The following is a 25,351-nucleotide window of genomic DNA, read 5'->3' as shown; positions in this document are numbered from 1 at the left end:
TGTAATGAAATGCCAATTTTGAGGACGGGTCAAACTGAGGTTAAATCTTGGTTGTGTGGGCCTAATTTAACCCCTCTGTGACTCATGTATTTCTTTTTGTTAAAATCTGGTTTGTGTTGTAGAGTCATTTCCTACTCATATAGGAAATGGGTATGATAACATATACATCTCTAGGTTGTAACATGATGTAAATGAGACTATTTAGTAGAAAGTCTAGCCTATAGCAGGCATCTTGTATTCCACAACTTTTACTATTATTTCTGTACTGGGAAACAGTTGTTTATAGGAAAAGTAAGAAGCTATAACATAACTCAAGTGGAAGAGATAACTAACCTTGTGATGGACCATGAAAATTGATAGACTTCCAAAAAGGTCTAAAGCTATCTCTTTTTTATGGTATAAATATTTAGGTGCTTCACAGGGGATCTTTCTATTTTTTGTTACTTATTCTATTATTTCTCCAGTAATATTTCCTACAAAATAGTGACTTAAAAATTCTGAAGTTCGTAGAGAAACATCTAAACAACCAAACTTTTGGCCTTGGAGATCAGATAAATATAAATTAGGATAATGTAAAGCTCAGAAATCAAATCTTTCTTTATATTAGTGCCTGGGCAAATAAAATAACCTATCTTAGTTAAAAAATGTTTCACACACTGAACATTGATTGCATCAGCCACATACTGAAAGTTGTGTTTTAATTGGATTTCAAAAGTAGGCATATTGAGAGAACAATGCAATTACAAGATGAAATTCTCAGAAAGCATCTTTCATATGAGCCATGAGTATAAGAACAAGAACACAATGTCAACACTAAATGCATAAAACCTAAAATAAATATCCCATTTGCAAGTGGTACATCTTTGGCTTCCCTTATTTAGAAGACATCAGGATATTCATTACTTCTACAATTGACAAACAAAATAATTCTGTCCAATATAAATAATTTGTATTAAAATGTAACATACTTCTATCAATACTGAAGATAAAATGAATGAATGTCCTTCTTAGAGACTCTGCCTTTTCAATCTGTCTATCCCTGGCATGTCCTCAGTGAGCTAGGACAGAAGAAAATCCACAAGTAACTCCCCACAAAGCCAATGAGAATCAATGATATCTATGTCTGCCCTGCCACCTGTCATGCCTTAACAGTGGTTTGCTCTCTTTCCTGGAAGAGGAAGCTGAGTAAGGGAATCTGGACACCCGGAAGTCAAAGTGTTGGAAGAAGAAAGTGGGTTTCAGAGGATCCTTTTATCTCTTGGCCTTTTACCTCTGTAAGAGTACGTCTAGATGTCAAGTTATAAATTGACAGATATTTATTATTATTATTAATATTTTTCAATCACTAATTCCTAACTCTACAATCCAAACCAGATTTTAACAAAAAGAAATGCATGCTACTAAAAGAAAAGAAACGCCACTAAGCGGGATTGATTATTATATTAAGCCAGTGATTTTCAAATTTCTCTCAGCCTATGTGGAAGAGCCTAGTGGCCTCCAATTGAACCCCCCTCCCTGTAGCCACACCCTTGGCAGCATCTTCCTTGCTGACTCTGGACTCAGCTTTGTGAGCTGTTTTGGTCGCTGAGATGGTAACAAAAATGAAGCATGCAGAGTCTTGGAAAATACTTGTGCATTAGCACCTATTCTTGCTCCTCTTGGAGCTCCGAGCCACCACACTAACATTTCAGCCTAGCCTGTTGCATGGTGGCCCTGGGCACCATTGTCGTCTTCACCCCAACTGGCAGCCATCCAATCCCAGAAGCAGAGATGCCAGCTGCTGAGCGGCTGACTGCAGATGCACAGGTGAGCTTGGCTGTGCTCAGGTGAGACCGGCTCAGACTAGCAGGGCTGTTCAGCTGATCCACAAATTCATGAGTAAAACGTAGTGTCTTTTTGATAAGCCACTAAGATTTAGTGTGCTTTATTGTTAAGCAAAAGCTAATATATCCATCAAGCTGGTCTCTTCATCCTGGGCATAGAGCTAACCTACATCACTCAGCTTATTAGCACTGAAGTGGGGCAATGTGATTGGTTCTCTCCACTAGCACCAAGATGGAAATGATGTCACTGTGGATGTGTCACTTTGAGAAAAAGCATGCCTTCTAGAAACCCACTCTTCTCCTCTGCAGTGATTTTGGAAGCTATGTGCTTCAGACAGAGGCATTAAAAGGTAACAGTTTCTGCAAACAAAATTTTGCAAGTGTTTACGTATACATGCACGTCTGTATAAGCCATCTCTAACTGGGGGTGAAGGGGAGTGCCTTTGCCGCACCAGTGCTGGAGCTGCGACTGTGTTTCTCTCGTCCCAGCTTCCTGCTTAGCAATGTCATGTTGGCGACTTGACACTGGCCATGATGGGAGCATTTACACCACGGAAATTAGCAAACGCTAACAGTCAGGACTTCCCTGCTTCAACCTGATCATTAACTCAGCTGCCTCAGCTCTTATGGCATCTCCAGGCAGCAGTAGTCTGTTGGAGAGTATTTAAAAACTCATACTTTAATCATAAAGAATGACTTTTGTGGGAAGAAAGGACTATTTCATGGCCTTTTTCAGGGTGCTTAGCCTTGATATTCTAGGCAGGGCCGTGTGTGGTGTGTGTGTGTGTGTGTGTGCCCCTCCTGCTATTTAGGGACACATCATGACTCACAATACCACAGCAGTCAGGTGGGTGTGATACCTCATTAAGCACTAGAAACACACAAAAGCTACTTCTGGGCATTAGGAGATTGTCATTAAGACTACAGGGATCTGGAAATATCAGTTGAAGTAAGAAATATTTAAAATGGAACTTCTCCAATAACCTGTCCAGTAAAATTGTCTGTGTTGAATTGCTTTAAACCATGATGTATTTTCTTTATGAAAGTTTCAATTTAGGACAGCATGTATTTTCTAGAGTATAATGCCATAAGAGATATTCGCAATTTAAACTATCTTATAGAAAGAATACTACTTAAAATCTCTTTGTTTCCTCATACTTTGTGGCCACACATTTATAGATTAGTGGGAGAAAGGAGAAGCAAATGAAGACATGTACAAAAACCTTTCAATTAGCTAAACTATAATTTATCGATTAAGAACTCCATGCCCCTAAGTGACTTCATTATTGACTTTGAAAAAAATTTAAGATGGAAATTGCCAAAATCTTGGCTTTTCAACAATGAAGTGTTGATCTTGAGTATCTGGCAGGATATGAGTAATAGTAAGAATCAAAATATTACTTCTATAATACTTTTTCTCTAATGGTCCCTGGTTTCTAGAAAAAGGGTAGAAAAATCACACCAGTATTATTCTTAGGCTCCTGTTCCTATAGACTTCAGTACTGAGTTCCTACAATGCGGGATGCATAGTAGATTCAGTAATGTAATAGTTTTTGACATGACTTGATTTCACCCATGTACTGAATTGGTCATAAAGGATTTTCCGCTCCCTTCTAAGGAATGTAGCCACAAGGGACTATACAATTCTCTACCTTCTGTATTCAATGAAAGCAACATTGGTACTCTCAACGTGGCTGATTGGACATGAGCCAAGCTCCAGAAAGGCAGCTTCCCCCTAAGTGTCCTGGCGAGGACTCCAATAAGAGGGAAGCACTAAACTAGGTGATGGTGCCGAGACCTTCTCACTCCTAGTGAATTAGCACAAGGTGAGCAAAACAAATTAGGACGTTCAAGTTCAAGTAATATGATATTGTTGTTTCAAGTAATATAATCTCCTACTTGTATGCTCCAAGAAGCTACGCTGTTCTGCCTTGGGCACAAGAAGACCCAGAGTGATGGTTGGCCGGGGAGGCCTCAGTACCCATGTCTGGTGATAAGCCTCTGCCAGTGACAGTGACCAGGGCTGTCCCTTCCTCATGACCCTCAGACTCTGACTTACAGTCAAGGGCAAGGGAAAGGCTGGAGTACAGGCACTAACATTTTATAATTTTCCCACTAGAGCTCCAGCAACCACATAGTTACTGAATAATCTCACTGGATTTTGACAAAAGGTGCTTTCTTAATCTTAGTATCAGTATTGTTTGTTGTGAGTTTTTCTTCATCTTTGTCTTCATGAGTAATTTCAGGTAGGAATTAGGAAGGGCTATCAAAGGAATGCTAGACAGAGGACACTTAAAACCGTGATGATTTAAGATCTTTGGATGATTTAAGATCTTAAATCTTTGGAGACACTTTAATTGACGTTCCATAGCTAATTAAATTCCTCCATCTAAACTCACTCGAAACTTACTTTTATATATTTGTATTTATTTTTAGTATTAAATGGTGGGCAGGTAAACACAAAACTTTTGTTTTAAACTGAAGAGAGAAATTACAAATTGAACAATTAACTAATTGTCCTTTTTTATACCCTGTATATCTAAAGCAATGCAAGACCTCACTTGTGATAGTCGATGAATGCATACATAAAGAAAACTAATTTTTAACTACATAGTGTCTTTGATGAGAGACTCATTTTGAGACATTTGAAGTATTTAGGAAAGATAGAGAAACAAACTTTAAAAATTGAACTGCTAGAAATACAGAAAGTGGCTTAGATTTTTTTATTATGCCCAAACCTGTCATCAGCCTTAGAGTACAGAAGGAGTCATACCGCTCCTCCAAACCCTTTTACCACAGATTGTGTTGAACACTGAGAAAATACACAGCAGTCTCAAACCCTGGCTTAAGGCTCACAGGGTTAAATATTTAACCCCCAAATCAAGACTTACGAAAAACAAAAACAAAACAACTCATCCTTCATTTTTTTCTAAAGGTGACGATAGAATAAATCTTTGACAGTGGAAATTTATCCCCAATGAACATTTTATAAATGCTTGACATAAGTTAGCACATATCTCCTAATTAACACAACTATAAATACTGAAGAGTCACAGGATCATTCAAAGTGGAAGATTAAAACATCAAATGATTTAGGAATTTAGTCTGAGATAATTTAACATACAAATAAATTTAAATGTTCTGAATATTTCTCTCTTCCAATAAGGCTTAACAAATTAAAGAAGCAAAACCATATAATTGCCAGTAAGATAGATAAGTAAATAAATAAAAATAGCACGAATTTAATCTTATTTTTTTATTGTAGTATGCCTGATCTTCTGGTGTCTACTCTGAATATAATTATTATTTGCAACATACAATCAGGCAACATACAAACATAAAATCAGGCTATATTAGATATATATTAAATATATACATTTGAATAGATACATATGGAATATTCAGAACTGAAGATTTATACCACTGACCTCTCTCTTTAATTGATTTGGCCATAACTAGCTTCAACACTACATTGGCCTTTTTCAATGAACCTTTTAGGCACCCTCTTTTGCCTTTAGTTATTTTCTTTTCCTGTTTTTAACTCTCATTCCAGGTAATTGTAGAATTATATTCCATTTATCCCCAAACCTTTTTCTTTAAGCCAGTTGTTTAATGTTTTGCTGTTAGAAACTGCAAATGAGTGTGTGTGCACGTGTGTGCACATGCGTGTGCGTGGGGAGGGATCACTTGGCATCACATATGAGGAGGGGAGTAAGAATTCCTGTCTGCTGTGTGCGAGGGCTGCGTCGTTCTGCATGTGCACGAGTGTGTACGATCACATACAATCCGGTGTATGTAATCTTTGCCAATTGTGCCTACCACGTGGAACGGGCAACAGAGAAGAAACAGAGAAACAGAAAAGAAGGTGACCAAATATAACCAAGTACTCAGAAATCACTTTCTTGAGGAGGCTTTTTTTTTTTTTGACCTGATTTTTAGGGTAGGGATATTAGGACAGAATGGATTAAACAATTTAAAAAAAAAATTGAAAGACTGAATTAATGACAGAATTGAAGACAGATTAGACTTGGAGAGGACAAAGTGAGGCATTATGGGTTGGTATGCAGTTTCCTGGAAATGCAGGAAAAGCCTGATTTCTCTGTGGGCATGGCTGGGGGAGAGGTGCATTTAGTTTTTGATCTGAGATGTGTCTGTGTGAATGCCCGGGAAACACGCCATTGGACACCTGGAAACACACTTCCAAGACCCGGGAAAGAAAGCAGGGCTGGATCTAAAGGCTGCAAGTCACCGGGCCAAGGGCATGTGAGAGAGCTGACCCCCTGGAAAAGGATGGGCCTCCCCGAGTAGCTAACAGGGTTGGGAGCGTGTGCCGATGGCAATGCCAGTCATCGCCACAGAAGGAGAAGCCCGCAACATCCCAGGCACCGTAGCAGGTATTTTATGTACAGTGCATCATTTCCAATTCTTACACAATCCTGAGAGATGCTATTATCCCCATTTCTCAGGCAAGGAAACTGAGGCTCGGAGAGATTAAGCAAACTGCCCCGCATTCTTCTTAGCAGCGCTGTCTTAGCTAGACCATATTGTCCTCTCACACTGGTCCCTGAGTATGGAAGAGGCTAGCTTCTGCAAGGAACCTACATCCCGGTGGGCTCCATCAATTCTTGAAATTATCTGCCAGACTGTGGGAAGGTTCATTACGAAGATAGATGCTTTAAGAAGTGCCCGGGATGTCACTTCATCCCTTGAAATACACACATCACACAGCCCACCTCCCCCAATTTTAGCCTTCACTGGAAATATTTTCAAAAAGCATTAAAACGTGACAGTAATAATTTTGCCACAATTTGACCTACTTATGGTAAGAACCTGTTACCTTCGTTCTTTACAGAAAGGGGCACACAATGAGATGTTTCCAGAGAGACACCGAGCTCGACCATGCCAGGTCTCATGCATACGTATTTTCATTTTCTTGTCAGAGACTTTCTTCACCATCATAGATCATGGGGATGTGTTGGAAGGTGGCTCAAAAGTGTGCAGCCACATCTGTCAAATTGTCAAGAGATGAATACTCCCTCCTGAGAGGCAGGGGAAAAATGGCTCGTCACAGCAGCCATCGAGGGATGAGGTTCCAATTTAATAGAGTTCTGTTTATCATGCCTTGGAGTGACCCTTTTGAGCAGCTGTTGCTTACGCTAACTTAGAGTTTAAACAACCTACATAACTGGTCGGCTTGATGTGAAAAGAGCTAATTTATGACTTTTCACTTTTCCGATATTCATAGTTAAGAATACACGTTGGAAAAACTTTATAAATGGCTTCTTTAATACAACGTGAAAGATTTGCCTTATTGCCTAAACATGGTAGAGATGCAAAACGTACCTTATGTCAAGCACTCATATTTAGGATTTGTCTTTCTATCTAATATTTTAATGTCATCTTATTTAGATGGAAGCAATATACCCTTTAGAAAGGCACAGAATTTCCAAACATCATTTAGAAAAATCAATAAATGAACATATGAGATAAATAAGAAATCTATAGAAAATGTAAGAAGTCCATGAATATATGAAAAAATGCTCAACATCCATGAGCTTTACAAGGGAGATACAAACTTAACATTATGAGACAGCATTTCATGCCTTCAGGTGTAAAAGCCTCATAACATCAAGCATAGACAAGGATGTGAAACAAGGAGCAGGCTTACAAGTTGCTAGTAGGCAGCAAAAGTGGCCCTATCATCTAGGGAGCCATTTGGCAATATCTCATAGAGTCAAAGTTGTTCATATGCTTTAACCCAGAAACCACGCTCCTCCTTATATATGTTAGAATAATTCTCACACGTGTGCAAAAAAGGCATGGGCAAGAAAAGTCTTGGAATATCTGCAATAACAAAACAATAGAAAACAATCTCAATATCTATCAATACGAGAATGAATAAATGAATGAACCAATATATTTTTATAGTGGGATAATATACAGTTATGAAAATAAAGTAGTCAAAAATATAAGGTGGTCTGCCTGAGATGAAAACCCATTCAGTACCTAGCTATGTGACCTTCATCAAGTTATTTATGCTCTATGTACCTCAACTCCTCATCTGTAAAACAGAGATCATGCTAGTACCTACATTTATGACACTGCTGTGGGGCGTTAAATAATTTAATACCTTTCAAACACTTAATGCCTGACACATAGTGAGTAGTATATAAATGTTAGCTATTATTATTTCTAAGGATAGATACACAGGTATTCTTCATATCTGTGTTCTAAATTATTTCAGAATAAATATATTTTTAAAATGCAAAGAAAAAGACTTAATATAATATTGTGAAATAGCACCAATTTACAACTTGTTCATTTGTAACTACATAGAAACGATGTGGTGTTTCCTTAAAGAAACTATCTTAAAAACAAACACCACCTGTACTCACTATTAAATTGGAACTCACCAAATGGCACTCATGTGCACAAATGGAAGTAAAACTCAATGGAAATCAAGCAGGTGGGAGGCAAGGAGAGGGGATGAGTAAAATCATACCTAACAGGTACAATGTACACCATCTGGGTGAGGGACACACTTATAACTTTGTCTCAAGCAGTACAAAAGCAATACAAAACCAAATCATTTGTACTCCTGTAATATTCTGAAATAATAATAAAAAAGAAACTACCTATACATGGTGATTTGAACTTCAGGTCAGACTGTAAATAGCCTATTAATTTATCTCTTAAGTTACAGTTCTATTCCCGTAAGACTTAAAAGTTTAATAGGAAAATTATACCTGAGTTATAACTATTGAGGTCAAGTCTCACTACTTAATATGATCAAAGAGTTATATCCTCACTCTACCTGCTCCATGAAGCTGATGAGGGTGCCTCAGTAGTGTGGTTCCTGCAGATATGGGGCATGGTTTTCAGAGGGGATTAAATTAAAGGGAGGTCTGAAATTACCTAGGGTTTGTGCTGTAGGAAAATGTAATACTTGCTTCAGCGTACCTGCTGCTTCTATTGCAATTTCCAATTGGCTGCTGGCCAATCTCTCCCATTTTTGTGGCCTATTATGAAACTATTTTGTCCCAGTTCACCTTCACCTCTGGGTGTTTTCTGGTGAGTCTCTTTAGGGCCCTTGGTTGGGAGGTCACCAAATTCAGTTTGCAATCAGCCATACTTGGGTAATAGGCAAAACAAACAAACAAAAACAAGAACAACAACAAAACCAAACAAAAACCCCCACCAAAACAACAACGTCAACAAAAACCAGAATAAAACTCATGTTCAAAATAAGAAAATAGAGGTTGATCAACAGACAGAAACAACGATGAGAAATATGGCCCAAACAGAGAGCAAAAGAGAGGCACAGAAACTACATTTACCTGGGAAGATTGATTACACTTGTAATAAATGCTCTCTTTGAGCATATGGTCTATTCCTTGGAACCAAATAATTCCTGACTAAAATACTAATTCTCATAAACCCAGGAAAGAGATATTAGTATCCCGATTTTACATAAACATATCCAAGCTCGTGCCACGAAGTAGCACAGCTAAAATATGCCTGTTTCCAGAGCCTTTTCTCTAAGAGCCTACAACAGCATGATTTATTCCCCCTCAAAAAAGATAATGTATTGAGGATTTATTCGTAAAGTGAAGATAAGGATGTCTGCAGCTGGGGAGGCAGGAGTGGGAGGGAAGCAGGTCAAGTTAGGTGACATGCATTAGAGGCAGCTATAGCACAAAAAGGAAAAGAAACCAGGTACATAGCTTTGCTTATTCACGTTCTCAGACTTTTCATTTTCACCATCACTCACCTTGTTCCCACAATAAGAACCAAAGACAGGGATGGGGAACTCTAGGAGACAAGTGTGTTAGCAGTGGAGATCGAACCAGAAAGACATTCCAGGCAGGACAGAGGGTGCTTATTTGTTCTTGTTTTAGGAATGAATTTATTAGAAACTGCATATATTTACCATGCTAAGTATTTTGTTAAACTTGGTCCTATTAAACATGGTAGGAAGTTCATTAACAATTGGATAAATATGAGTAATGTCCTAGTGAAATTAATATAATTAACATTAAGTTGATGAAGTAAACATTTCAACAAGTAGCATTAGAGAGCTCACTGCACATAACCTACCAGGCCAACAATACCTTTCTGCTAGTCTTCCTGCTCTGAACTTATGGTTTTGCAATTTTTTTAAATTTATGAGTACATGTATTTTCCTTTATTATAAAAACAGAATAGACCACTCTAAGGGTCTAAGGGCACCAAATTGAATCCTTTCCTTGCATGCCTGCATATAACTCCTATTGTAGCTATAATTATAGCTATGATTATAATTATAATATGTGCCTCAGAACACAGAATGAATTTGTTTCAAATTGCAGACCAAAGGTACCTATATTTCCCTCCAAAATGGCTCTATAGAGCCTATTATTCTGTAGAAGAGTAAGAAAATCTCTATGTGTTCTAATACATCTTAATATCTCTATAACCAATATATATATAAAGAGGAAACAGAAATACTATAATAATTAAAACATTTGACATGAGATAAAATATGTGTGTGTGCATTAGGAATGTAGAGAAACAACAAAAAATAGTTTGATCCAACTCACTGCTAAATGGAATATATAAAATCCTAATAGATATATGCCTGAAATATTTATATTTTGTGTGTATATATATTTAGTCAGAGAGAGAGATAATAAAATACTATGCATAAAACATGCAATATTACAGAAGTTACATCAAGTAAAATACACGGTGTAATAGAGTTACATTATGTATTTAATTTAATGATGGTGAGGAAGATTAAGCCACATCAATCAATCTTATTTTATTAAATTACCTAATTACTGATAGTAACTAGACAAAGATACTGAAAACAGAAAAAAAAGTGAAAAATACAATATATAGTACACATGAAGAAAGTTGGAGAATTCAAAGCAATTTAGCCTAAAACAAGGACAGAGACGATTTTTTAATGTACTTCATTTACAAGGGGATTTGAGCCAGTCTCCATTCATACTGAGTTATAATCTTTTCCATTTGTTTGTGTCATCTGCGATTCCTTTCCTTAGTGTTTCATAGTTCTCTTTGTAAAGATCTGCCATCTCCTTAGTTAAGTATATTCCTAGGTATTTTATTTTCTTTGTAGTTACTGTGAATGATATCAAGTCTTTGATTTGACTCTCAGCTTGACCGTTACTGGTGGATAGGAATGTTATTGATTTATGTACATTGATTTTATAAACTGAGACTTCTGTAACCTAAGCCTTAAATGCCTACATTAAAAAACAGAGAGATCAATTAACAATCTAATGACATATCTCAAGGAACTAGAAAAAGAAGAGCAAACCACACCCAAAGCCAGCAGAAGAGAAGAAGTAACTAAGGTCAGAGCAGAATTAAATGAGATAGAAAACAAAAAATTAATACAAAGTATCAATGAAAAAAAGTTGGTTCTTTGAAAAGATAAACAAAATAAATAGACCTCTTGCTAGACTAACCAGGAATAGAAGAGAAAGGATCCAAATAAGCTCAATCAGAAATAAAAAATGATACCACAGAAATATAAAATATCATCTATGAATATTATGAAAATCTCCATGCACATAAACGTGAAAACATAGAGGAAATGGACAAATTCCTGGAAACCACAACCTCTCAAGACTCAATCAGGAAGAAATAGAACTCTTGAACAGACAAATAATGAGCAATGAGAGTGAAGCAGTAATAAAAAAATCTTCCAACAAATAAATAAAAGCTCCAGACCAGATGGATTCACAGGTGAATTTTACCAGACCTACAAAGAAGAATTGGTACCCATACTGCAGAAATTATTTCCCAGTATCAAGAAGAAGGGAATCCTCCCCAACTCATTCTATGAAGCCAATATCATGTTGATACCAAAGTCAGGAAAGCACACAACAAAAAAAGAAAACTAAAGACCAATATCCCTTATGAATATAGATGCAAGAATCTTCAATAAAATACTAGCAAACCAAATTCAACAGCACATAAAAAAAAATAATCCACCATGACCAAGTGGGCTTCATCTCAGGGATGCAAGAATGGTTCAAAATATGTAAATCAATAAATGTGATTCATCACATTAACAGAAGAAAAAACAAAGACTATATGATCATCTCAATAAATGCAGAAAAAGCATTCAACACAATTTGGTACCCTTTCATGATAAAAATCCTCAAAAACTAGGCATAGAAGGAATATATGTCGAAATTATAAATGCCATAAAAAAAAAAAAAACCCACAGCCAACATCATACTGAATGGGGAAAAGTTGAAAGCATTCCCACTAAGAAGTGGAACAACACAAGGATGCTCATTGTCACCACTTCTATTCAACATAGTGCTGGAAGTCCTAGCCAGAGCAATCAGGCAAGAGAAAGAAATAAAGGGTATCCAAATCAGGAAAGAGGAGGTCAAACTATCACTTTTTCCTGGCAATTTGTTCTTATATCTAGAAAACCCCCAAGACTCCACGAAGGGACTCCTGAAATTGATAAATAAATTCAGCAAGGTCTCAGGATAAAAGGAATTCTGAATGAAGCAAGATGTAACATAAGTTAGAGTTACATCCTGTTGAGGCTCTGCCACCAGTATTTAGAAGAGATGTTCTGACAATAATATCTAGAGTGATCCAAAGCCATGCAACCTTTGTGAGGTATTTTCTAGAAACAAACTCCAAATGGACAGCTTGTTTTAGATATGCACATAAAAATAAATGCTTTTTATAGAAATGGGTGTTATTGCCACAATCCATTTGATTTCTAGTTTCTGTGGACAAGATTAAGAGGACAAATAAAGCGTCTTCTAAGTGAGACATTAAATAGGTACTTTTGTAAGTCAAGAGGGTTCTGTGTCATACTTTCACTGGATTGTTCTCTCATTTAATACACATGAATTAAGCAACTGCATGGTTCCAGCAGCGACCATGGCCAGTAAAATCTCTACAGTTAAGGAGTTTCGTTTGGTTAGAGAAACAGATATTAAGTAAATAATTATATCTTAAATGTACCTTAATAAATTATGATAGACACAAAAGAAAAATATTAGATGATATGGAAACATGAAACAGAAGTATCTGGTTTATTTTTTTGAGAATAAGGAAGACTTCCTTATGCAAATGCCATTTGAGCTAAATTCTGAAGGAGGAAGTGCAGGAAGAGGAAACCCTGTGAAATGGCAGTACCTCTTGGAGAAATGCTTTTTCATCTCAGAGAACATAGGTAAATGCAGGAGCAATTGCAGGGGTCTGAGAAGAATCAACTCTTAACATTCACCTCCAGGGTTCCTCTTGGAAGGGGAATGAGAGAGGCTATATTGAAAGAGGAGTTAAACTCTTCCTCTTTATTTCTATAATTAATTTTTTATGAGAACATATTCACATTTTGCTGGGTTTAATAATTTAAAAATGTGTTATGTACTTTTTTTCCTTGGGGATGAGACATCATTGTAGTCCAAGACAGTGAATGGATGGTTCAGATGGAAATTTTCCTGTTACCTAGATTTAAATGGCATTTATCAAGCCATCAAGTATTTCTTGAGCATTTTCTCTTAAATATATTTTTTATAGAATTCTTTTCTTTTAATTAATACTTTTTTTTTTTTGCTTGGACATGGAAACATATCCCCTCTCTATTCACAGTTTCTTCCCACTACAAATGGACAACTTCTTGGCCATACCAGTTTTCATCCATACTCTTTCACAAATATTGGCTCCTTCTGGAATGCTGGATTTAGAACCAAACTTGTGAATTTGAGTTGAATGGAACTTCCTTCATATTGAACTGACCTTCTTCTTCCCTAGTCTCTAACCATATGAGTCACCATTCATAAAACTTATCCAGCACACTGCTCTATTTATAACACATGTCTAATATATAGGTCTCTCAGATGCTACATGTACACACTTCAAGCCCAGAATCTATGCCCACCTCCATGCCAAACTTTATTTTACTATTTCCTCGCTCAGTTTTGTCATCACACTCTGCTTGCCATTTATCCCTTGCTGTTCTCAAATCTCTGTGATGAGGAGGCTGACTTGCCTCCTGATTCCAGATCGCAACCATGAAGCATCTATTAATAAGCACTTAATAGATTGTAAGGCATTGTGTTCCAGGTCCCATGCAACTCTGATCTGGTACTCAAAGTATCCCTGATGGCTTATTTCTTTCACAAGCTTCTGAATCCTTGCACATTTTCTTCAGTTGGATAAAGCACAGGACTAGGAACCAGATGACCCAGCACTTGATGGCTTCTCCATGTGGTTGAAGTATAACTTCAGGAGACTCTTTTGCATCCTCTGAATATCCACTTTCTCTTCTACAAATGGCTGATAATACATGCTAATCTTTCTACATCACAGGGGTGTAGTGAAATTCATCCTTAGTCATTCCCTTCCTCATTCTCTTGGTTTTGGCTTAGATATCACTCACCACGTCATGAAAACCTTCTGAGTTCTCATACAAAGGGAGAGGACTCCAAATTATACATCCCATCATGTCTTACATTTCTTTCAAAATCCCATTCACTCTTGCAATTGCTAGTTCAATGCTGTCTTTTTCCTTCCACTCTCAAATACACAGTAAACTCAATGAGGGTGGGGACTGTGCTTGTTTTCTCAACACTATCTTTGTGTCTAGCACACAGTTGGCGCTCAGTAAATATCAGTTGATGGATTAACAAATAACATAAGTGAACGTGCTCTTTAGACAAGATGCTAGTACTATAATTGTTGTTACTGTATAATTGTATAATAGCAGTATTGTCACCATCAAATATAAAACAGAAGGAGCACCATGCAATAATATTTAACACTCTCAGTATTCATTGTAAACTCTTCCTCTTTTTCCCCCTCTATCCTTTTAACCGATAGGAACAAATAACTAACAATCAACAAGATGAAAAAGGAAACCTATGGAATGTGAGAAAATATTTGAAAAATCATATTTCTAAAAAGGGGATAATAATCCTAAATTAATAAAGGAACTCATAGAACTCAACAGCAAAAAAATCAAATTGTCTGATTAAAAAATGGGCAAAGCATCCGAGTAGACATTGCTCTAAAGAAGGTCAACAGGTTTATGAAAAGGTGGTCACCATCACTAATCATCATGGAAATGCAAATTAAAACCACAATGAGTTATCACCTCACATCTGTTAGAATGGCTATGATCAAAAAGACAAAAATGATTAAGTGTTGGCAGAGATGTGAAGGAGAGAACCCTGTACACTGTTGGTGGGAATTCAAATTAGTTTAGCAACTATGGCAAACAATATGGTGGTTTCTCAAAAAATTAAAAATAGAACTACCTTATGATCTAGGAATCTTACTTCTGGATATATATTCAAAGGAAATGATATCAGTATCTCAAAGAGATGTCTGCACTCTCATGTTCATTGCAGCATTATTCACAATAGCCAAGACAAGAAAATAAACTAGGCATCTATTCATGGGTAAATGGATAAAGAAAATGTGGTATATACATAAAATAAAATGTTATTCAGTGAGAAAAAAGGAAATCCTGCCATTTGCAACAGTATAGATGAACCTGGAGGATATTATGCCAAGTGAAATAAGCCAGATACAGAAAGACAAATACTGTATGATCTTGCTTATGTGTAGGATTTAAAGAAGTAGAACTCATAGAAGCAGAGAGCAGAATGGGGGTTTCTAGGGGCTTGTGGGGCAGAGGGTAGAAATGAGGAGATGTTAGCCAAAGAATACACACTTTCGGTTATAACAGAGGTCTCCCAAATTTTTGGCACCAGGGACTGGTTTCATGAAAGACAATTTTTCCATAGTCCACAGGTAGGGGATGGTTTTGGGATGATTCAAGAGCATTACATTTATTGTGCAGTCAAACCTCTCCACCAATGGTAATCTGTATTTGCAGCTGCTCCCCGGCACAAGCATCACTGCCTCAGCTCCACCTCAGATGGTCAGGAATTAGATTCTCATAAGGAGCGTGCAACCTAGATCCCTCGCAGGCCCAGTTTATTATAGTAGGGTCTGCGCTCCTATGAGAATCTATCCTATCACTAATCTGACAGGAGGTGGAGCTTACACAGGGATGTGAGCAATGGAGAAAGGCTGTAAATACAGAAGCTTTGCTAGCTCACCCACTGTTCACCTCCTGCTGTGTGGCCTCGTCACTAACAGGCTACAGACTGGTACTGGTCCGAGGCCCAGGGGTTGAGGACCACAGAGTTACAAGATATTAATAGCTAAGTTCTGGGGATCTAATGGACAACATGGTAACTAGAGTTAATAATACTGTATCGTGTACTTGAAATTTGCTAAGAGAGTAGAACTTAACTGTTCTCACCACACCTGCACATAAGTATGTGAGGTGATGGATGTGTTAATTAGCTTGGTTGTAGTAATCATTTACAATGTGTATATATATCAAGTCATCACATTGTAAACCTTAAATATATGCTATTTTTATTTATTAATCATACCTCAATAAAATTGTAAACAAAAAGAAGCAAATGACTATATGATAAAATGGCCATATAAATCCAGCCCACAGTAGTGGCTCAGAGTACAGTTTTGTTTCTCATGTACCAATCCTTTAGATGCATAATAAGCCCCTACCTGGAGGAAGATCCAAAGGAAAGAAAACAGATAAGTTCTCATTTTGAAGCAGATATAAACACTTCCCCAAGTTATGGGGGTGGAATATGAAGAACTATAAAATCCACCTCTTATGAGAAGTGAATTTGTCACTTGAAAAAAAAAGAGAATAAAGAAAATAAAGTTCTTCAGCAGGAAAAATTACTCCTCTGTTCCCAGGAGTGGGCTGCTTGATTTTTTCACCCTTGAAAAGGAGGGAAAACACTATAAAATGTTAGGGGCGCTGCCCTTGTTAAGGTGACGCTGTTTTGAATGAGTTCCTGATATCTGGGGGCAGAGAGGAGTAACAAAGCTGTTTTGAATGAGTTCCTGATATCTGGGGGCAGGGAGGAGTAACAAAGCAAGAGAAGATGCCAGTGTGGGCCACTGAAGAGGAGGTGAGGGAGTTTATCGGGACTTTTGAGAAGCTTGGAGCAGATGATGAGTCCAGAAAGTTCACGGGCAGGCACCTACAGGCCCATCACTGTGAGAATCTCTCTGGGATCTCAGGCTTCACCTGCAAGCCCATCACCTTGTGTTTTCTGTCTGTCACTCTGCTAAGGAAGCACCTTTATATCCCGTTGCTCTGAGAGCTTGCAAATGCAGGAAAACAGGCTATGCAGTAGAACATTTTCTTCCCGGGAACTCAGTGAGGCATTAAGTGAATCGTGACCATGCCTGTCTACTCCTAAATAAGTCAAGCCTTTGTAAAAGAATATTTTTATAAGATTTAACGTGACCACAGAATTCTTTATCGATTGGATACTGCTGAAATGCTCTTAAATGTGTGTATTCATTCATCAGAAATTTATCACATCCCTACTGTGTAGCTAAAAACTGCTAGGTCCCGGGAATACAGGAAGAAGTCAATTACCATCCCTGACTTCAGGACTGCAAATTTGGGCAAATCTAGACTTTAAAGAGCTGTGTATTTCCTTGTATAAAATAAGATTCAAAGACCTTTCCTGGGTGATTTTTGAAAATGGCGTTTTACTGCACCTGGAGGCAGGCTGGGGCGCGTCCCTGGGGCTTGTTGACATCCACAGCTACCAGCTGCCAACCGCCAGCAGCATCTTCGTGAAACATCTTTAAGACAAAGAGGGAGATGAGTCAGAGACATTTAACATGGAACACTGAGAACTCTCACTTTATGTCTCCAGCTTTCTGTACTTTTATGTTATCAAGAATTTCTCTCGTTATGGACTTGTATTTGGAACATACATCATTTTAATTATGTTCATTGGTACACTAAAAACATAAGTGAATAATAACAGTAACAAGAACAATGATAATGACTTGAGTTTATTGAGTACTTGCTACGTGTCAGGCACTTCCTACCTCACCTATGCTCTGCATATAATTGCTCAACTATTTTTCTCTGCAAGAGAAACACTTCATTCAGTGTTTTATCCCCATTACATTGATTATTATCTATTATTAGATCTAGGAAAAATGAACATTGATATTCTAAAGAATTGTGTCTGGTGTGTTTTTACTATAGGTGGCAAAGTTTTATTTTTATTCAGTTGATATTTCTTACTGAGATAATATTCTCAGGATCAACAATACAACAAGTGGGCATGTGGCACAGAGAAAGAGACTGGTGTTATTTTAGTGCTAGGAGACATACACCGTGCTTAATAGACTTGGTGTAATTATTTTAACTAGGCCAAAATTAATATGCTCAACAGAAATTTTATGTACATATTTATGAAGGGAATTTAGGTTCTTTTGGCTTGTAAGTGATGAAATTCAAGATACCATAGGCCTACTAAAATCTGAAATTCATTGCATTAGATTCCCAGGTTATTATCTCACTGCATATTTTATTGATTCAAAAATTACTTATCTGTCAATATTACATCCAGCTGGAAGACATTTTCCACTTATATGTATTTTCCCACTAATATTAATATATTTTCTTTCCAGTTCCTAAGGAGTATGTGTGTTGTGGGGCAGAAGTAATGAAATAGGGCAAAATTAAGGATTGCTATTTTTCTAGGTAAAGATACTAACCACAAGCACTCACTGTTTCATTCCTGCCTGAGATCACTGCTCTGCACACATAAACATTCCCTTTTCCATTCTTCTTTATGTTCTCATGTTAGTCAGTCTGACCCTGTTCAAAAGCGTAATTGTTGATGGAAGTATGAGTAAGATGACTCAAAGATCACATTACCTAGGATTTATAATCATAGTTTCAAATCCCTAGTAGATTATTTGCAAACAGTAAACTTGACCTCTATAAAATAAGTGAGGTGGTCGGAGACGAGTGCTGAAATTCACAGGCCATATATCTATTTTTTAAATGACAAAATTGAGGTGCACATTTACAGAAAGATTCTTTGACAAAGATGCCAACTATAAGTTGTTTATCTCAGCTGTCCATTTACAGGATTCTGAGTCTCCTTAGAATGAATTTTAAAAGCTATTCTTGGTGGTAGAATCAAGTACATCCTTCCTGAATAGGCTCATTCTGAGAATACAGCCTTCAGTGGAAATGCAAACCTATTAAAGGGCTTTTTTAAAGACCCTGTCAAAATTCTGCAAATTTCCTTTTAAGGACAAAAGACAAAATCAATCCTGCTAGTTACTAGTTAAAAACCCTCTGTTGATCACAGCCTATACCCTCTTATCATGGCACAAAGGATCCTGGAGAATATATTTACTTTGATTGGTAGCAGACTAATTTTCTCTGATAAATTATTTTTTTTTTCCAGTAGGCCAAAATCAAACGAATCAATTCAATTGTCAGTAAAAGTGTTCTCTGAATGTCACTCCTTTGTATGAAATAAAGCAAAGGAAATGGAAAATGCTCATTGTCTCTTTAGTTCTCTAAATTTTAAAACAATATTTAGACTGGTTAATACAACAGCAAATCTTTGAGATAGAAGTTGGGCTAGCTATCAGAAGCTAGGACCCCTCAGACACTCAGATCCTTGGTTGAAGAGTGGCAGGGGCTGTCAGTCATCCCTCTATGTCTGTTTTCCCTGTCTTCCAAAGTAAGAGAATTTTTATGGGGCCACTGGACCACCAAGAAAAAAGACTAATTCTTATCCTTTTTGTGAAGCTCATCTTCAGCCATATAATTCAGCCATATGAAACTCAGCCATATAACTATATACTGGCTATAGGATTTAAGCAGAAACCCTCTCTTTCTTCTTCTATTTCTCCTTCCTGCTCTCTGGAATATGGATGTGAGGGTTTGAGCTACAGTAGCCATCTCAGTCCAAAAGGCAACTTTGATTGTGGAGGCTGGGCAAGGTGGAGCAGAAAGATGGAAGGAGTCTGGATCTGTGGCAACACAGATGACCACACAATGGTAAATGACCTTGTCCAACTCTATAAGAGAAAGAATGGAATTCTACTTTATCTAAGCAATTTCATTTGGGTTTTTTGTCCCTTGCAGCTGAACCTAAATTAACTAACACAGGTGGTTTCAGTTAGAATGTCCAATGATTTCTTTCATCTGAATGATGTAACTATTCCCTTCTCATTATATAATTAAACATGTTTACTGTTAAACATTTAGAAAATGTGATAAGCTGTAAAAACATCTTAAACTCATCCCCCAGAGACAACCATTACTAACGTTTTAGAGTTAACCTTCCAGGTATTTTATACACACACACACACACACACACACACACATAAACATAGGATCATTTTGGGGGGTACTAACATGTTGTTAGTACATTTTCATGTCAATAAAGTTCAATTGTTATTTTAATGGTTGGTATTTATTCCAATTTCATAATTTACAATCAACTTATTGCAAGAGATTAAAATTATTTCCATTTTTTAAATTTACCAAAAGTGCCCCATAAATGTTCTGAAATATACATTCTTAACTATCATCCAAAATTTTTCTTAGGATAAATTTCCTTGAAGAGAGATCACTTAGTCTAATAGAATATAAATGTCTAAGCCTTTTGATACATATTGCCAAACTGTTTTACAGAAAAGATGGTCTAATTTACATTCTCAGTAATAAAATATGAGACTCTCACTTTCAGCCAACAATAAACACTATCTTTTTTAAGAAAAGAGAAGTTAACATGGAGCTAGAACAAATATAGCCATGTCAATGGTAGGACTTGTAATGGATAAATTAAAATGAGGCAGGAACTCATAATAAATAAAAATACTGAAGCCTCTGGCAGCTGAGCAACCTGGTTTTGAGCTCCAGTTTTACAGCTTGCAGGTTATATATACTATTGGATAAGATGATTAAATTTCCAGTCTTTGTCATTTTTTCATCTGCAAAGCAGAGACAATAATATTACCTCCTTCTTGACATTATGGTGAAGATTAAATAAGACAGGTTATAAAGCCATTACACAGTGCTTAGTGCAGCTGGCAATATATGGTACTGACTGTAATAAGATGTTCTGAATTAGTGGAATATTGTCAATTACATGAATAGATTTCCATAAGTGCTCTTTTTATTTTACAATCATTGGCCTTGAGAATTATCTCAGGCTTTCTCATTTGGAACTGCTAGGTTTTTATAATGGGTCATCTGATTTACAAAGTAGTTAAAAATGTTTTGGAGATTGTTCTGCTATAGGCAAAATATCATCAGTATCATCATCAACACTAATAGGTTATCTAATGGGAAATAGTAAGGGGAAGAACCTTGGTAACAAGGAGAATCACTAGCAGCTGAATTAAAATTTTAAACTCAGACACACAAACCCACACAGAGTAAAGCAGAGAAAATCTAACATTTATTTCAAAGTCTTTAAGTTCTTTGAGTTCTTTCAAAACCAATCTTTTTTTAAAAAAAAAATAGATAATGTCATTATGACACAAGATAGTGAGAGCGGACACCTGGCTTGATTTAATTATTAAATAATATATTCAATAATGCAGCCTCACAAAATGTAATTCTCATTTATGGCTTCCTATGATGAATGTATTATTCTATTAGTATGGTTTCTTATTAGAAGGAGCTCACTATTGCACCATGTTAGAATTGCCCTTCTCTGAACTGCATTATTAAATTGTTTTCTCACATATTTTAATGATGTATTTTCATATGGAAATCAATAACCTTGGAACACAGTAAACAAATCTTTACTAGAGTACTGTCTTTGAGAATTAAATTGTATATAGTCTTTTTTTTTTGGTGAAGAAATTCCATTTTTGATCATGTTTCTTTTCATCCATGCCTTTCTGCTTTTTAACCCAGCACTGCACATTACACAAACATTGCTTTAGGCATTGTAGAAATGCACACTCTCAACATATTGATGGAACCACAAAGTAGGAAAAACTCAAAACATTTCCATTTTTCCTGCCTCAACTCTACCCTTCTCAGTCTTCTATTTTAATTAGGAGACATTAATTCAGAAAACATGTGTCAACAATAGTGCTCCATCAGAGATAACAACAGACCCAGAAATTATTGCTTTCTTTACACAATCAGTATATTTATTTATTAAACCTTTCATAAAACCCTATTGGTTCAGGATGCATTTATAAAAGTTAGCTATGCATTGACTGTCAGAAGTCTGTTTTGTGTCTCTTACTGCTATGCATAACAAAAAGTAGCCTCGTGTGGCCCTAAGGTGTAGCAGTTCTTTGAATTCTACTCCAGGCAAAGTTGGGATATGTTCATCTCCATCATGGCCAGTCTAGGTCAGAGGACCAGAGGACTGGTAACATTAGCTGAAGGGAAGCTTTGAAGTAATGGAAGTAAAGGTCAGGATTAAATTCTGTACGCAGGACTTTGCAGCACATCTGAACATCCCAACATTTGGTGCTGCAAGCAACACCATTAAAAATTTGTGGCATGGGTAGTCCCATCGTGGGGCTCTTATATAATGGATGTACGAGTCTCTTGCCCTTAACCTGTACAGAACTGAGCATGGGGCACCCGTTACCCATGTCTAATAACCATGCAGGTCTGAAAGTCACATGCCCCACTGGGAGGGAGTTGAGGCAGACTCATGATTACTAAAACCTGAATTTTCTACATCATTTTCTTTCTGCTTTCCTGTTACATGTTTTATTTATGGTCTCCACAAGACCTATGGCATTAATCTCTCTGTAATTTGTTTCTATGCTGTGACTTGAAGGCATTTGGTGGTGACCATTCAACTAAAAATGGTGCTTTGTTATTTTAAAGAAACAGTTCTCATCACTGATTTTATTTTGCCTCTAAATCAGACCCAGTTCCTAGTGAACTGCCTAAAATGTCAGAAAGCCCCTTCATTGTCCAGGTTATGGTGTGTGTGTGTATGTATAATATATATTACATAATATGTTATATACTATATATAATGTATATATGTTATATATGTAATATATATTTCTACACACATGGCTGTCATAGGAAGTCTACAGACTTACAAGTCCAACATGCCTAGAATCCCTTTAACTTAACCCTTTGGTGAGAATAACTTATATCAAATAACTGCAAATTTTCCACATACTAGAGAAAGGCAAGAATGGACTTCCTGTCTGAAAAGCTGTGTGCTTTACAATACAATAACCATTTTATGTTATTCCCTTAAAGCCTGTTTCATTAGAATTTGAAACTTGTGATTTAGTGTTTTAAACCACTTCATGAGAAGTCCTTGTTCACAGAGTTTGGTCAGATTCTAAAATGTAACAGAATCATGGCAAATGATGTCTCTCCCATCTTTACACATAAAAACATCTGGCCCCACTTGCAAGTGGCTAGTAAGGGGTGGGCGGGGCCTAAAGGCCTGTTGCTAGGCTACCTAAGTGGTGTTTCACCAAGAGGCTGGCAGTGGGAGCTTTGGTTGCTTAGCAACCAGGTCCTCAGCCATAGCATTTTTCTTAATGGTTTTTCACAATTCTCTGTGTGATTACCTCTGCTGAATATCTAGATGCATTACCTCTGAATTACCAACTTATTCCTCCTGATGAAATACAATTTTCCATCAAAATAATTTTATACAACTTTGTTCAAAGTCTCTTCACATTTCCTTTTCTATTGTAACTTCCGGCTGATTTGATGGCACTTGGAAACACTACTTTTCCAGCTGTGATTTTATATTTAAGAGTTACTCAATAAAAATAATATGGTTTTAAAAATATTTTAGGTCATCTCCCAGGAACATTGCTTGGGATGTAAGTGCGGAGTTCACAGTTCCATATTCAATTAGGTCTCAATGCCTATAAGAGAAATCATGCCCTTCAAGAGGTTGTCCCCTCAGGATGGACTTGGAACTTTACTGTTCCTTGTGGTTTTATAAAAGAGAAGAGAGAAGAAATAAAAATGTGATATGGTTGATTCCTTCAAGGCTTTCCTATAACCTATATTGCATTTTCAAAACCTCTTTTATGGAAGTTTGAATTAGCTGTTTGTCAAAATTGAATAACATCAACACTGTTTAATCTATAATATATTAACTTAGACAATTCACTTGTACAGCATCATACAGATGCTGCAACACCATGAGGTTCTTCCCAAATATTGGTGTGCTTAATAGCAATTAAACATACAATTCTTAAAAGCTCAATCTGAAGGTTTTCAAAGTAAAATTTATACCTTGGCTCTTTACTATATAACATTGTCCAAATAGGCCTGTATAAGTATTTATAAAAATTTCTTTTAGAATTTTATATTAATTAATTTAATATTAGTGTTATTTAATATTAAATAATAATTATAAGGCATTAAACCATTTTATTCTTGATTATGAAGTTTTTATTTTCTCTCTCTTTTATAATGATTTGTACTAGAAGATATATAAACCAGCATTCCTCTTTTTAACTACCACAAAAACAAACACACAAAACAAAACCAAAAATAAAATCAATTACATTGGATCTGAATTGTCCTCTTACATATAACTGCTCTGCTACTTTTAGTAAAATTGTAGGCCTTCTCCTATTTCTCAGGAGCCTTATTGTTTTATGGGAACAATATTCTTTTATGGGAGTTTATTATGAGAATTCTTCTGAATATATAGTGATTTCTCAGAAATCACAGGCATGCATTTGGGGTTGAAGGGTCTTCTTCATAGATTATTATACTGTGATTGGTTTGTTCTGAATGAAATATATTTTCCAATTTAAAAATTCCAATCCTGTACACAAGGGGCATTATATAGGCTTGCAGTTACTTGAATAAATACTTAAAAAAGTAGGAAATTCCACAGTTGTTATATTTTATCTGCAAGCCCTTTGAGGACTTGTGATATCAGCATCAAATCAAAGGTACATAATAAATGTGATTGACAATCTTGATTTTGCATTTAAACCAGCCATGGAGCTGTTAAAAATATGGGTGCCCTCACCCCACTATCTAGAAAGTCTGATTTGTTTGTTCTGGGTTTAGGCTTTTGCACCTGCATGTTTAAACAGCTCTTTAACTGAGTCAGATAGATTGCAGACAACCATCATATCAGAGCTTCTTTAAGTACCACTGGTGGTGAGATGGCAATATGCAAATGTTCAAATGGGTTGTGGCGTCGTCTTGCTGACACTGTACCTGCGTGGTGGCTGTTGAAGTAGTGCTGCTTCTCGAGCCCCACATTTGTTGAAACTGTACTCTGATTTCTGCAAATGTTTCAATGATGACGGCAATAAACACATTCTGAAAGAAAATTATAAACCGCATTTATCAACCACTGGGAAGGAGGAAGCAGAGTATAACCAAAACAAACAGAAATCAGTAAAACTACCGCAAAATATAGACTCTATTGGTACAATTTTTTTTTTTTTTTTTTTTTTTTTGCAGTACCTTCACGAGCCAGGCAAGGAAGAAAATGAGAGTGATGAAATAGAAGTAGGAACGCCAACGGGGAAAGCTGTCAATTGCTCTATACATGAGAAACACCCAGCCTTCCTGCGAGGCAGCCTCGTAGACTGTGAATATGCTGGTGCCTGTCAAGAGAGAGGAGAGCAGATTGAGTTATGGTTGACTTTTGAAATAAGAAAAC

At 36.6% G+C, this 25,351-nt stretch overlaps 1 protein-coding gene across 2 annotated transcripts in view; it reads right to left on the bottom strand.

Moving 5' to 3' along the window:
- The window catches only part of NALCN (sodium leak channel, non-selective), a 323,837-nt gene that overhangs the window by 181,856 nt on the left and 116,630 nt on the right, over positions 1-25,351 (bottom strand). For both annotated transcript variants that reach the window (XM_076009294.1, XM_076009295.1), the window contains exons 8-10: positions 25,153-25,295; positions 24,901-25,005; positions 17,430-17,516 (exon numbers count right to left, since the gene is read on the bottom strand). In XM_076009294.1, coding sequence (XP_075865409.1) covers positions 17,430-17,516; positions 24,901-25,005; positions 25,153-25,295 — 335 coding nt within the window. The remainder of the gene's footprint in view (positions 1-17,429; positions 17,517-24,900; positions 25,006-25,152; positions 25,296-25,351) is intronic.

Source organism: Microcebus murinus, chromosome 13, assembly GCF_040939455.1.
Source record: "Microcebus murinus isolate Inina chromosome 13, M.murinus_Inina_mat1.0, whole genome shotgun sequence".
Classification (NCBI taxonomy): Eukaryota; Metazoa; Chordata; class Mammalia; order Primates; family Cheirogaleidae; genus Microcebus; species Microcebus murinus.
Note: the sequence above shows the minus strand (reverse complement) of the source record. Positions and strands in the feature narration are given on the sequence as shown.